The sequence below is a fragment of the Polypterus senegalus genome, chromosome 7, assembly GCF_016835505.1.
Source record: "Polypterus senegalus isolate Bchr_013 chromosome 7, ASM1683550v1, whole genome shotgun sequence".
Taxonomy (NCBI): Eukaryota; Metazoa; Chordata; class Cladistia; order Polypteriformes; family Polypteridae; genus Polypterus; species Polypterus senegalus.
The window spans coordinates 189,566,988-189,581,840 of NC_053160.1; the positions used below are offsets into that span (position 1 = coordinate 189,566,988).

The following is a 14,853-nucleotide window of genomic DNA, read 5'->3' on the forward strand; positions in this document are numbered from 1 at the left end:
GGGCTTCAGGGGAACAGTACAGCTGCTTGAACAGACTCTGCCAGGGCCACTCGGGCAGCTGAAATGAGGAGTTCAGGGTCACCACCTGGTGGAACTGGCAGCCTGGTGCTCCTCTGTGCACATTTCATTCACTAGGGGGCCACGCTGGGATGGCTTTGGTCTGTCAGGTCGTCAAACCCAATCAGGATCAGCGGGGGCGAGAGCAGACAGGTAGGCAGGGCAGGGCGCTTTATGGTATGGCACAGAGGGACCCAGACGTGAAGGGCACCAAATGAGAGACGGGGAACACAGAACACAAGAGACAGCTGTGAATGGCACTAAAATAGGTAGGCGTCCGAAATAGTCTGTTAGATGTGAAAGGCGCTATATAGTAGATTGATAAGTGTGAAAGGCACTGTGTAAGAGATTGATAAATATGTGTGAAAGAAAGGCTACTACATACAATAGACTGATTGATAGATAGAATATGGATGAAAGGCACTATATATCAATAAATAGATAGAGAGATGAAAGGCAGTGCATTATAGATAGATAGATAGATAGATAGATAGATAGATAGATAGATAGATAGATAGATAGATAGATAGAAAGAAAAGCACTATATGATAGATAGATAGCGTAGTTGGCAGGATTAGATAGATATGAAGGGCACTATGTAACGGTAGGTAGTTATTGAAGATATGTATAATGAAAAGCACAATATGATTAGATAGACAGAAAGTTATGAAAGGCACTATATTATCAATGGACAGACAGATCCGTAGATGTCACTATTTAATTGACTATTTAATATGAAAGGCGCTATATAACAGATTTTTATTCCATATTTAAAGTGAGACGAGGTGCAGCCTTTCAGATCTGATCTGCTGTTTCGAATTCCTGGCTGCAGCCCTGCGTTCTGCTGAAAGGCGCTATATTCCCGGTCTCTCTCAGTTAAGGTCTGTCGCATGCTGCCTTTCTTTGTCGATGTGGCGCCTTTCACGATTTTATTTGCTTCCGGTGTGTTTTTTCTTTTTCTTTTTCCCTGAAGCCCTCCAACGTGGTCTCATTAAGACGATTTCTTTCTTCTTTTCTTCTGCATTTTGTTTTTTTTGTTTTTCTTTGTCCTGCTCACACTCAGGAGCCCCAAACCACCGTAATCCACAATCCTGCTGATGGAAATAAGGTACACTGCACAGCCGAACGCTTTCACCCCACTGTGTCTTTTTGTCCTCCACTAACGTTGTCATCTCCTTTGGGACCCCCGTTAGCCGCCATGCTGTCGAGTCCGAATGCCTTCTGCTTTCTTTATCATTTGCACTGCATGGACCGGCGCCCACCCGGGATTGGGGGATGAGTTTCTTGCATTTAGGTAAACGACTGCCTCGCCCCTGGTGCTTGGCTTATTGATTTATTGGCTTATTGATTTATTGGCTTATTGATTTATTTTTATTGGTTTTGTTTTGTGCTACGTGTGGCATGTGCCTTCATGCTTCGGGGTCTCCTGCGGGTGCCTTTTTCTTTATTTGTTTGGTTTGCCATTTTGAAGTGATGTGTTGACCTGTGGCATGGACCCTCTGATTTGCAGTGACCCTCGTTCGGGGTGGGGGAGCAGACGTAGCTCGGGGGTCCAGCACCCTTTCACAGAGATTGCCTACCCGAGCCCCTCTCATACGTTTATAAGTCAAGTGGCTCAAGGAGGGCATTGAACCGACAGCCTTGTGGGCAGAAGATGAGTGCCAGAGTGTACTGGAGTGACCCACCCATTTGACCACCCTGGAATATTTAATGAACAGCCTAAGGGGAGATTGCTCAGACCACTGGTATGTCCCCCTGAATGTCACTTTTCTGTTTTTGATGCCCCCTTGACCACAAGGCCTGACATATGCAGTGGCATTCCAGAATGAGGGACGAACTCCTGGTGACCCACCTTAGGCTGGTACCCCCTTCAGTATTCAATGAACAGCAGAAGGGGCGGGGCTTGGACCCCTGATGTGTCCCCCTGACTGCCCTACTCGTGCATGAGAGTGAGAGCTCTTGGTGACACTTGGGACGTGCCATTGCCATCTGAAAGTCTAGCAAACAGCAAAGGGGGCAATGGCCTGTACCCCTAATGTATCCCCAGCTTACCCCCCTTTAGAGACCTGTCCTCACATAGCCAGCCATTTTAATGGGCCCTCCAGAATGTGGGGGGGGGGCACACGGTGCCATGGCTATATGACCAACGTTGGGGGAAGTGTTGCAGTGCCCCTTGGGCATTTAGTGACCAACCAGAGGGGCTCCTGGTGTGTCCCCCAGAGGTCACTTTTCTCTTTATTATGCCCCCCTAATGTGCCATACTCAGTGTGACCCCTTTATGCCGCGCCCCACGACTGCTTAATGAATTGAAAAGGGGTGTGGCTTTGACTGCTGATGCCCCCCCTGCCACTTTTCCCTTTATTGGGCCCCCTTACCCCCCAGGCCTTGCATATGCTGCCGACCCACCTGTGTGACCACCTTAGGCTGTACCCCCTTGAATGTTTAGGAGCCCCTGGCTGTCACTTTTCTCTTTATTATGTCCTCTTAGCCACCAGGCCTTGTCTCAACTGTCACTCCAGCATGACAGAAAACTGAAGGTGACATTGCCATTTGATTGGCAGTCGGTGTGGCGCGATGTGTCCCCTTTTCTTTATGTTAGCCCAGATCCCCAAGGCCACACTGCTAAAGTTGTCTTAGCTGACTCTTCCTGCTGATGAATTCACTCAGGGTGGTGTCCCCCTGAAATGGCAGGGGGGTTGGTGGGTCACGAGTGCTATCTGGGGACAGATATGAGATATGGCACCCCAGGGAGCGCGTGGTGACGCAGCGGAGGCGGGCGCACCCTTTGGACGTCCAGTGAGCACTAAAGGCCGCGGCTCTCCGGTCTGTGCTGCCTCAGGCCGTTACCACGGTTACCAGAATGAGATGACATCCAGGGGGCGCAGTGGGTGGTCCGTCTTTCCCACCCACAAAGGCCATGCTGAACCTTTTGGTTTTCTACTAAAATCTGACCGACAGTTCAGATGCCCCCCCGCCCGCCTGTGTGCTGCCCCTTTGCCTCCTCAGCCGCCCCCCCACATACACAGAGGCCCTGGCACCGGTGTGTCTGACCAGCTCTTTGACGTCTCTGTTTTTTTCCAACGTGGCAGCAGCAGTGCAGACATCCTGAGGGGCTGCTCTGAGTTTTGGCTGCTGGGGGTCTTCTGATGGCCAAAGGTTCAAGGACTGGCGGGCTTTGTAATGTCTGTCTGTCTGTCTGTCTGTCTGTCCTGATGGGCCACTGATGCGCTTTTTGTGTTTCAATAGAAATCCTGCTGCTTCCCGACAAAAGTGAGTTGACCAGAAAACAAGTTGGTGTTCATGGAGGAGCGTCGGTGGGCATAAACAGCTTAAAGCGAACGCATCCAGCGCCTGACCGGGGGGCCGTGGAAAGGGCCTGACTACCAGGGGTTCATGACATACTGACTGTGTTATGGGGGTCCGACTGGGGGGGGGCACAGCATGCCAGGGCCTGACTGAGGACCACAGTGTGTGCTGACCAGGGTCTGCCAGGCCCTGAATAAGGGAAAAAGCCTGCCAGGCGACTGACTGCCAGTTTAACAGTAGGCTGCTGACGGAGAGACCTGCCTGGTATGCTGTCCAGTGTCCAGGGTCTGACTGAGGACCTTCTGATCATGCAGTGGCCACCAAAGTCTGTCTAAGGGCCGTAGTGTGCTGACCAACTTTAAGACCCCTGATCAAGGCGCAGAGTGTGCTGACCACCTGAAGACCATAGCATGTTGGCCAGTCTCCCTGAGGACTTCAACACACTGACCAACGTCAAGGACCTGCTCATTGGAGGCCGAGTGACCGAGGGTGACCTCTGACCTCTACAGCTTGCTGACCAACTGTGTCTGAGGACCAAAACCTCGTCAGGGACGTGGCTGGTGGGAGACCACAGTCTGATAGGCCACAGTATGGGACCAGTGGGGCCTCGTTAGTGGCAGCCTGACCAGTGTGTGCCTCCGGTGTGAGTCCTGGCATGGTGACCTGAACGAGTGCCCCTGTGGTCACCAGCGTTATGTGAATTCTGACTTTCAGGAATAAGAATGGCAACCTTACCTGGAAACTTCGGGCGTCTTCACCTAAAAATCCCCAGTTCTGTGATGAACACACACGGCCAGTGGGCAAGGGAGAGATGGCATGGGGGGGGGCTGGACAGGGTAGAGGCCTGAGGGCCCTCCGGAGAGGGTTATGGCATCATTAGTGTCACATGCAGAAGATCTGGTGATGTCCTAATGGGCCTCAGCTACTCGGCGTGCAGCCGGTCACCACTGCTGGCACCGTGACTAGTGATGGATGAGAAAGGCGCTATATAAGATAGAGAGATACGTGAAAGGCTCTATATGATAGATAGATGCAAGGCACTATACAGTGCTAAATATTTTAGCGTAGTTGGCAGGATCAGATAGATGCAAGGCACTATATGATAGATATATAGGTGTAAAAGGCACTATATGATAGATAGATAGACAGAGAGAGAGAGAAATAAAGAGAGAGATGTTTTAGCGTAGTTGGCAGGATCGGACAGATGGATGTGAAAGGCACTATATAATATAATAGATAGATGAATGAAAGGCACTATATGATAGGTTTATATGTTCATTATTGTCACCTACACAGAATCCAGTGATTTTCTTACTTGCCTTTGCTAATCAATATGTCACCGCTGTCAGCACCATGATTAGTGATAGATGTGAAAGGCACTATATAATATAATAGATAGATGTGAAAGGCACTATATAATAGTTTTATATGGTCATTCTTGTCCCATTCAGAGACGCCAGCGATGCGCCTACTTGCCTGTGCCACTTGACATGCCATGCGTGGGCGCCATGATTAGAGAGTAGAACCCCCTGACCTCAAAACTTCTGTCTTCCTTACGTGACAAACCTCCTTAAGACGGCTGACGGCAGCACGTGAACCATGAAAGTGAATGTGTGACTCCAGAGAGAGTCGTGAAGTACGACGTGACGTTTGGGTGGGCAGGTCTCCACTGGGGGTCCCATTCCTTTGGATGGCAGGGTGCTGCTCGCTTTAGGCCGTTTGTGCCTGAGATGGCGGTGCTCGTGTTGGAGCGGCTGGTGTGTGTGTGTGTGTGTGTGTGTGTGCGCAGCATGGCTTGAGTGCACCACAGTCTCGTGCCGCCGCCATGTTTCTGTTGTGAAGTCTCTCGTGTGACGTGTCCGGCGGTTGACTCTTTTCAAATCTCCTGCATGAGCGGCGGGCCGAGAGGATGGAGGTAAGATGGTGTGTGCGTCTGTGACGTGCATGTCCTCGGTGTGCTGTGAGTCTTTTCTGTGTGTGTGTTTGGCATGACGTGTGTCGTGGTGGCTCGTCCTGCATGCTGGTCCTCGTGTCCTCGTGGTGAGGAGCTCCACACCCCAAGTGTGATGTCCTCGGCCTGGCGGCTCAGTGCTTGGCCCACACTTCTGCTGTTATCGGTGTCTGTGGAGTTTGTTTTCCTTGCGAATTCCTCAATGACGTGCAGCTTGGGCCGCCTCGGGTGGTCAGTCTTAGATGCCGGGGGGCTGCCAGCCCGGCCACCTCTTGCCTTCTATTCCTTGTTTGTGCTCTGACATCTTTTTTTATTTTGATGTTTATTGTATTTTATTTTTTTTTTCTGGGTCAGCACTCTCATGATATTTTGTGGCCCACAGCAGGTCTCAGTTTTACGGTGGTCTTCACTTTTCAGCACATCAGACCCCCCTAAGTGTTTCTTTCCAGCTGCGTTTAGCAGGCAGATGGCGCGATGGATGCCAGGGAGAGGCAGCCTAGCAGGACACTGGGTGGGCGTTTCCCCGTCGCAGGGCATTCTGGGAATTGTAGTCTCAATAAAATGAAACGGAATCCTCATGTGACAAAAAAACAAAACCCAATGAAATAATGAAACGGCCCAGAGTGGTAAGAGGGGGTCAGTGGCAGCGACGCCCCAGTCTTGTTGTGGTCAGCTGGCACTGAACACAATGCCACCGTCCTTATCCTTTCAAATTGGAATCGGCTGATAGCGATGATGCCAGTTTGCTTTTCCTTTAAAGTTGTGAAGTCCTGCTGGCTTCTTGTTCAGTGGCCACAAAAGAACAATAAAAGAAGTCAAATCCCTTTGTAAACGAGTGCCCCCCGGCACACGACTCGGTTCTCCAGAAATAAAGGAGGGTGCGCTTGACAGCGACGATCCGCCATTTTTTTATCGATTTGGCCGAGGCCTTTTATCCAAAGCGACTTACAAGACCTGAGGGTCCGGCGGCTCCATTTCTCTTTGTCCAGTTGGAGTGAGGTGACCTGCTCGGGGTCTCACTCCCGTAAGACGTTTGACAGGAAGCCGCCTGTCGGGATGCCTGGGGGGTCCTCACTGTGGGACTTGGATGCTCAGCTTGTTTTCAGACTTGGAACGTTTCTGATTTTCGCAGTGTTGTCATCCCCTGCCCCCCCGTCGCTCACTGTTTGTCTGCCACTTGTCGTGTGCCTGGATGCCCGCTGTGATGCCCCTCCATGCTGTAAAGCCTCCTGGCTGTTGAGGTTTGTGGATTTCTGGGTGACGAGTGTGCCCGTTGCCTACCTGCGATGCCCGTCTTTCCATTTGCCCGTTTCTCACGTCTCTGACTCTCGTTACTCTCGGCTGATTTGCCTCCTAAGTTAACGAGTGTATTGCGCACCAAGCAGTGACGCCATTTTCTTCTGAGCGGCCGTACGACACGCGAGCCTCAAGCGGAGTTGATGACGTGGAGATGACGGACCTCAGCGGCCACCTTAATGTTACGTCTGAGCCCAGAAAAGTAGGAAACGCCAGCGGGAATACAGCAGGAAGAGCACGTCGAGGGGTACACGGCTGGCCTGATGCGGATTTGGGGACCGTCACCGACCAGCAGGCCCATCTTTCTTTGTATGCTTTGGTCACATGACAGTGCCCGATGGGCGCGCCCCTTGTGTGATTGGGGGTAGCACAGCACCAGGCTGAGTGACTTCTGCACCCCCCCCCAACACTGACAGTCGCTCAGGGGGGCTGACGTCTTGCGTGTCCTTTCACTTGGTTGATGTGATTTTGGTGCTGTGGCACACGCTAAAGGCCTCGACGGAGGGCAAATCCCTGGCAGACCAGGGGGTGGCAGCGTGCACTGGCTCTTTTCTCTCTTTTTCCACCTGGGCCCGATGATGTCACTTACGAGTCTAGTCCTGATGACATCACTTCCTCCCTGGGGTGTCCTTTGGAGCATGTCACAGTGGCGTAGTCGGCAGGATGATTGGCTCCAAGGTAACCCGGGAGTAGGACCGGAGAGGTTTGGGGTGGCCACCCAATATACTTGAAGATGAGGTCTGAAAAAATAAATAAATAAATAATAATAATTTCACTTAGCAGAACTGAGTCCCCAATTGAACTGTCTTGTAACAAGCAAAGGGGGGCTGTTAAAGCCGGGTAGAGGAAGTGATGTCATCGGGCCTGGAACGGGAAGTGATGTCATCGGGCCCAGGTGGAATTTCCTGTAGCTGATCTGCAGAAGAAAGAGATGGGGTCTGTGCACACTGCCACCCCCTGCTCCGGCGTTGAATTGCCCTCCTCAGAGCCCTTTAGCTGCCCCCCCCCCCCATGTGGCACCACGCTGAAGCGTTACTCGACCAGTTGGTCCGGCCACTTTCTGTGTCAACGTCGGGTGACGGCATCGCCTTCCCCATCACTCGATTCAACTGATGGCTGCTCAGACTGCCTTGGTGTGTTGCGCTGGAGGCTCCGCCCCACTCATGAATATTGATGAGTTCGTTGTCCCGCCTCCTTGTCTGTCCTGCGCGTCCCTCAAGTGTCCACGTGTCCTTTTTTTTTTTAATGGGTTTGTTTTTGTTTTTCTCTTTTAGGAGTCGACAGAAAGTACAAACACCACCATTGAGGACGAAGATGTGAAAGGTAGGAGTCGAGCGGCGGCACGGCGGGGGTCTCACCGGGGGCTCCGGTGCTCATTTTGTGATTTTTTTATTTGCTCCCTGATGACGGTCTTGTTTGCATTTTTATTTTTTGTTATGCGCTGCACACCCTTAAAACAGACCCGCCATCCTGTATACTTCGACTCCTTCCTCTGCCTTGGTTTCAGCTTTGTGGGGGTCCCAGTGGTCCGGTTGTCGGCCTTGTGAAGTACGCCATCACGTGCGGCACTGATTATTCCTTTCATAACAGTAATTGTGCTCCGTTAGTCGCCATTTTGTGATTCCAGGTGCTGGAGCCGCCGTCATTACAATGTGACATAATGGGGGGCTTTGGAATTTACATATGAAAAGGTTTGTTGTCCTCATTCTAGTTTTATGAAATCAAATTGTCATCGAAGTAACGAGATTACAGGAGAGAAGGAAAAGTTTACTGAGCCCAGGGGGAAATTTAGACGCATTCACCGCAGAAACATAAAACACCAGGATACAGACGGGAGACAAAAGTGCAATCAATCAGTCAATCGATCAATAAGCGTATTGTGCAGAAAAGACGCAATGAGACCCAAAGAACAGAAGACGTCTCACAGACAAGTGGACCACCCGGCCCACCGAGCCGACAATTAAAGGTCAAGCACCTTTCACTCTGCCCACCTATCATATAGCGCCTTTCACACCTGCCCACCTATCATATAGCGCCTTTCACTCTGCCCACCTATCATATGGCGCCTTTCACACCTGCCCACCTATCATATAGTGCCTTTCACTCTGCCCACCTATCATATGGCGCCTTTCACACCTGCCCACCTATCATATAGCGCCTTTTACTCTTCCCACCTATCATATAGCGCCTTTCACACCTTTCTGTTATATTTGCCTTTTTCCCACCCACCTGCCTTTCACTTTGTGTTTATCTACTATATAGCGCCTTTCATGTCTGTTTAGCGCTGGTCATATTGCTGGTTGATGTGACATGCAAGTAAGAGTTTCACTGGACCCTGACTGTACATGTGGGGTCCTGAGTTGGTGTGTCATGTGGTGAGTGCGCCCCCCTCTGTCCTCTCTGTCCATGTGACAGTAAGGACCCTGTGTTACTCTGATATAGCGCCTTTCACACCTGCCCACCTATCATATAGCGCCTTTCCTGTCTGTCCGTCTATCACTGGTGTGTGAAGCAGCATACGTAAGTAAGACTCTCACCGGACCCTGCACAGGTGACAGTGGGGACCCTCTAATCCTTTTTGAGTGTGAGCAGAGATGGGGGTCCGTGCTGGGCTGTCAGTCATATTTCACCCTCCTCAGTTTTTGTTGAGGTGGCCCACAAGTGTCGAGTTTCTGGGGCCGAGATGGTGGTCCGCCATGAAGCCCCCAGGGGGGTGAGGGCGCCCACAGCCGGATGTTGTCTTTGATTTCATTGATTTTTTTTCTCATTCTCTCTCTCTTTATTTTTTTAACTCATTAATTACTCATTCTTTTGTGTTTTTTTTTTTCCCGCCCGTCCCTTTGTCTTCTGTACCCCTCGCACCCCCCCAGACCGCCTTCTGGCCGCCCCACAAGCCTGTCCACCTCCCCTCTCCCCCTCCTCCTCCTCTTCATCCTTGTCCTCCTCCACCACCTCGTCCTGCTGGTCCCCGTCCTCGTTCTGCCCCAGCGGGCCGTCCTGCTGCCGGTGTCTCCTCAGGGTCCTCCTGGCGCTTTACTTCCTCACCTTTGTTTGCTCCTTTGTTGTCTTCCTGTCCATCAGCCCAGCGGCCAGGTGCCCGTACGGCGCCGACTCAAAGGGTCCGGCTCACGAGGGTGGGCCCAGCTCCTCGCTTCACCGTAAGTCTAAGGTGGGATTCTGGGTGGCCCAGTCTGATGACGTAGATGATGACCGCAGTGGTGCCCCTGTAGCCCCCCTTTGTGTTACGCTGCAAATCCAGGTGGACCTTCGGCACTCGTTTAATTTATCTGATGTCCCACAATGCCGTTCTGTGGCTGTGTGTGACAGTGGGTTGTTAGGGGCGGGGCCTCAAAGGTTTAACATTGCTAGGGTGGCACTTTACACACCGGTGTCACAGCTGCTGTGGCATCTCCGATTGCAGGTGTGGCGGGCGAAGTTGGCATGCAAGTTTTTTGTTGTTCTGTTCTTTGCTAAGTTTGAGTCACGTTCAAAAAAATCAGCTGACATCCCGGATTGGACCTTCGTCCCCCCGGTCTGCTGGTGTCCTCCGTCACTCCACCGTCACACGTCACACACGCCGAATTCGTATTTTTCATTGAGTGTGTAGAAATTGTTGACGTTTACTTTTTCACGCCTTGTTGTGTTTTATGGCCCGCCATTTTGTCTTTCGTGGGTGCCGCCATTTTGTGGAGTTTTGTTTTAGGATTCTGACTCAGTAGCTACAATTGGATGGCCCCCAAGAGTGTGTGTGACCCATGACACCAGCGTCACACACACACAGGATCGTCCAGGATGCGGTTGATTTGTTTCGACCTTTGCGACGTCTACGAGATCTCATTAGCGTTTCATCTCTCGCCGTTTACTACTGCTGTGCGTCATTTACACGAGCAGCAGTGTGTGACACGTGACGTCACCAGCGCCGCCGCGTTGGAACGTCAGCCTCGTACGTCTCTAAAACGTCTGCGGCCTTTGAGGTTCAGTTTAGGGTCAGGAGTTCAGCCGCTTTTTGTAACGTCTTTTGTTCTACGAGTTCTCGCCGTTTCCTTTTGTTCGTCCTTCACGGTTGCTCTCCGTTATTTTGTGGCATCTCCGTCTCTACGACTGCACAAGCGGTAAGGAGCGACGCTCGACGTCCCCGCCGTGTAAAGGTCAGCGGCGCAGGCAGGTTGTCCAAGATGGTGGATCGTCTTTAAAATGCGCCGTCGCCTTTTTGCTTTCACCCTCAGGAATTCTATTTTTTTTTTTCTTCTTCCCTTTTGTCCTTTTGCTTTGAAGTCGTTTTGTGCGATTGGAGGACCGGACGTGTGTGATGTCACCGTTGCCATGGTATCGAGGTCTGCGTACTCCGAGGGGTTCTGCACTCCTCTGTTTTTCTGTTTAACGGAATTTGATTTTTTTTCCCCTCAAATTCTCGTTTCGTTTTTTTTTCCCATCATGCACTGCTGCGGTGCGTCACTCGGTTCACTCTGCGGCGTTTTGTGAGCCGCCAGCCTGAGGTTTACGTTCTTGTGGCCGACGACGGCGGGGATCACGATGGCGACGTCCTGCCAGGTCGCACTTCAGGGGAATACGACACGTTTGTCTGCTCTGAATTGTGTGTTTCATGTGGAGGTCCGGCGCGTCGGCGATCGTTTCTCTAAGTGTGTACCTGTTGCTCTTATTCTTGTCGTGTTTCTCTTTTATCGTGACGTCCATTTTGTGGCTCCAGAAGTTGTGCCTGTGATGTCACCCGTGTGCCACTTTAGCCATCCTGGGCCACTGCATCCGAGGTCGTGGACATTCAAAGGGGCTTTTGTGGGTTTCTCCCCTCGACAACTGAGCGGCGCCCATTTCGACTTCAAGCCTTCTGGTTTCGCAGCTTGATTTTAAATTCTCAGTCAAAGATTTTGCGTTGATTTTCAACGAACGTTTCATCTGCAGATCCTTCGTCATTCCTAACAGCTCAGTCCTTACTCTGGTGGTCTCTGTGCCTGATGGCACTTCCAGCAGGGGGCGCCCGGCCCCTTAATCTGAAGGAGTCCTTTGACTCTTAAGGTCATAGGTCACACGCCAGCTGGGAGAGAATCATTTGAGCCCCCGAGTAGCCTCAGTGGAGCAGGGGGGGCTCTCCTGTCCAGCTGCTTCATTCAAGGCGCCCACCTCAGCCCCTTGTGCCCACCTTTAGCAGGTGCTGACGTTCTGTACTTCTGATCAGCACACGGACTCTGACTGCATGACCTGTGCGGTGAGTGACAGTGAGTGGCACTGAGTGTCCCCCAGAGACAGTGACTCTCATTTTGAAGTGGACACACAAGAGGCTTTTATTTTGAAGGGAGGCGAGTGAAGGACCCGGGCAGACGTCGGCCCCTGGCAGCAGTCGACAGGAGGAGGGCACCGAGCGAGCACAGGCATGGAGAGTAGCACATGTAAGGAGCTTTGGGGTGGGCTGCCATGGCATTGGGGGTTTACAGCAGAGCCCACTGGGTGGGGGTTACCTGCTCTCTGGGTGCCATAAGGACGGCAACATTGAGTTTTGAGCAAATTTAAAGGTGTGGGGCGTCCTAAAGCTGCTCGGCTCACTGGAGTGGCGTCTGTCTGTCTGTCTGTCTGTCTGTACAACACTGGTAGCAGTGGAATGAACAAAGGCACTGGATGGATGAATAGATGGAAATGAAAGGCGCTATATGATAGACAGATAGAAGGCACTATATGAGATAGATAGATAGATAGATAGATAGATAGATAGATAGATAGATAGATAGATAGATAGATAGATAGATAGATATGAAAGGCGCTATATAAGATAGATAGAAGGCACTATATAAGATAGATAGATAGATAGATAGATAGATAGATAGATAGATAGATAGATAGATAGATAGATAGATAGATAGAAGGCACTATATAAGATAGCACTCTAGATAAGACTGACCACTGCCCAGATGGCCACCGTATTTAAGGCACCAGATAATCTTTTTTTTTTTTCCTTCATAATGTCCTCCGTGTCGGCTCCGCGGGGTCCGAGTGTTCTGGTCAGCCAAACTCCGAGCTTTCAGAACACAACAGAGGGGCTCTCTGAGCGGATGAGGTGGCTGCTCAACGGCCTGACAGGTGGCTTCCTTACATCAAAGAGTTAAAAAGGACGCTGCAGGCGTACGAGACGTTTTATGAATTAAAAACTCCAGGAGGCTGAAAAAGCCACAGGTTAGGTAAGCGAGTAGACGGACAGATGTGAAAGGCGCCACATGATTAGTCGATAGTCAACTATGGTGGGGGACTGGCTAGTGGTCAGAGGACCGAGAAAGTCACACATCAGGCCACCACTCTGGAGTGCCAGGAGAAATAAAGAATCAAATCACATTGAATTGGAAGATGGAGGGAGACGTGGAAATGACACGAGAAAAGAGACGTATAGGAAAGGCACAGCAGAATAGACAGACGGACAGAAAGATAGATAGAAAGGCGCTATATAATAGGCAGATGTGAAGGGCAGTGCATGATAGACAGATGAAAGGCGCTATACACTGGCCAGGTAGCTAGAGGGGTATGAAAGGCGCTATATGTTAGGTAGACAGATGTTGGTGTGGCGTGGAGTGGAAGTCAACGCTGCTGCCTCACAGTTCCCAGCCGCAGATGTGAATCTTTGGCAGCTAACATTTTTTCTGGGAAGTTCTTCTTCTTCCTCCTCTTCCTCCTCCTCCATCCCCGAGGCTGCACTGACTAAAGTTGCCCGTGTGAGCGAGCAGTGAGTGAGTGAGTGCGCCCTCTGGTGGCCGGTCGGCCCGTCTCTGCTCATCTCGTTTTTCAGGTTGGAGTTTCTTCTTCTCCATCCCAGTTTGTGTCCGTTTGCCCCTTAAACTCGTCTTGTAACGTCTGCCATTGTCTATCAGTTTTTAAAAACACAGAGCCAGCCTCCTGGCATTTTATAATGGAGACTGCGGGGCACATGAAAGACTAAAGTTAACGGACTGTGCCCACTTTGTTTCGTCCTAACGTCCCTTTCTGACAACATTTCGTATTCCTGGTGCCGTTTTTCTTTGCTTGTGTGGCAGAGGAGGAGGAGGAGGAGGAGGAGTTGTCACGCGAATACGGGAGCCAATCACACAACGCCTGCCACGCGGCACAAACGGGCCGAGAGGAAAGCCCAGGGTGGCGGCAGAGAAGACGAACAGCGAGGGAGTGTGAAGAGCTGAATGGCCGAGTCTCGTGTCGCTGGTGTGTTTGTTGGTTTGAGTGACGTCTTTACGCTCTTTAACAGTCTGAGTGACACAAATCGATGCTCCACTACGGCCTCGGCTTGAAAACGGACGTATTCGGTAAGTGCTTAGGCTTCGGCAGCCTCCATTTTGTAAGGGCAGGACGGGCTCTGCGTCTTTCTTTTTATTTGTCTTCATAACAAGTTTAGAAGCGACCTGCTCAGGACCCCCGCATATTCACCACCTTCGGGATGAAAGAACTTCGACTTGAAAAGCCGCACTGATGGTCAGCAGGATCCGCTCAGACTCGGCGACACGCCGGACAGAAGAGCTGCAGCCGAGGGGTGGGAGGGCGGAGGGCGGCACCGGCAGGGCATTTCGTGGGTTGATCGGGGGGGTCTGCCTTTGTGTTTTAGTGTCGTGACGTCACTGAGCTCGCCCTCCGTCTGTCTTTTCCATTTCAGGGCGCAAACAGGAGATCATAAAAGTGACAGAGCAGCTGATCGAGGCCATCAACAGCCGTGACTTTGAGGCCTACACGTAAGTGTCACCGTCACCGCCGTCCCTCCATTTCTAACGTTTCTCCAAAGTCCGCTTGCAGTTGTTCTGAGTGTGTCATGTGACCCGAGCACATCAGGTGGGGTCGAGACCACTGAAGCCTGCGTCTGAACGCATGAAGCGGAATTTTCTGCAAATTTTCTCGATTTCTTGTCAGGTCGTCCCTCGGGGGGCTGCGGTCACACAGAGTGGAAAGTGGGGAGCGAGGGGTAGAAGTTACTGAGCCAGAGGGGCACACGTCCCCCTGAGGGGGTCTGGCAGACAGACGTTGGCGTTGTTACGACTTTATCCAAATTACCGAACGACGTTTTTTGAAGGACGGAGAAGCTAAACTTGTGATTGTTTTCTCTGTGCGAGTTCTCAGTTGTTCACGTTTTGTTTTACGTGACGCCATCTTGTTTTCCAGTCTCTGCCATCGTCTCTCAACGCCATCTCCACAGTCTCTCCGAGATTATGGACACGCATTTCAAATGAATTCCCCGTGCTTAGTCAATGAACGTCGTCTTTTGA

The 14,853-nt window shown here is 51.2% G+C and overlaps 1 protein-coding gene across 12 annotated transcripts in view; it reads left to right on the forward strand.

Moving 5' to 3' along the window:
• LOC120533088 (calcium/calmodulin-dependent protein kinase type II subunit delta) overlaps positions 1-14,352 on the forward strand; it is a 145,034-nt gene extending 130,682 nt beyond the window's left edge. For 4 of the 12 annotated variants that reach the window (XM_039759744.1, XM_039759745.1, XM_039759746.1 and 1 more), the window contains exons 15-18: positions 1,121-1,165; positions 3,304-3,327; positions 7,885-7,933; positions 14,250-14,352. In XM_039759744.1, the coding sequence (XP_039615678.1) occupies positions 1,121-1,165; positions 3,304-3,327; positions 7,885-7,933; positions 14,250-14,329 (198 nt within the window). In that variant the 3' untranslated portion in view covers positions 14,330-14,352. The remainder of the gene's footprint in view (positions 1-1,120; positions 1,166-3,303; positions 3,328-7,884; positions 7,934-14,249) is intronic. The other 8 variants (XM_039759750.1, XM_039759749.1, XM_039759756.1 and 5 more) reach the window with 2 other exon arrangements.
• The last annotated feature ends 501 nt before the right edge of the window (positions 14,353-14,853 follow it).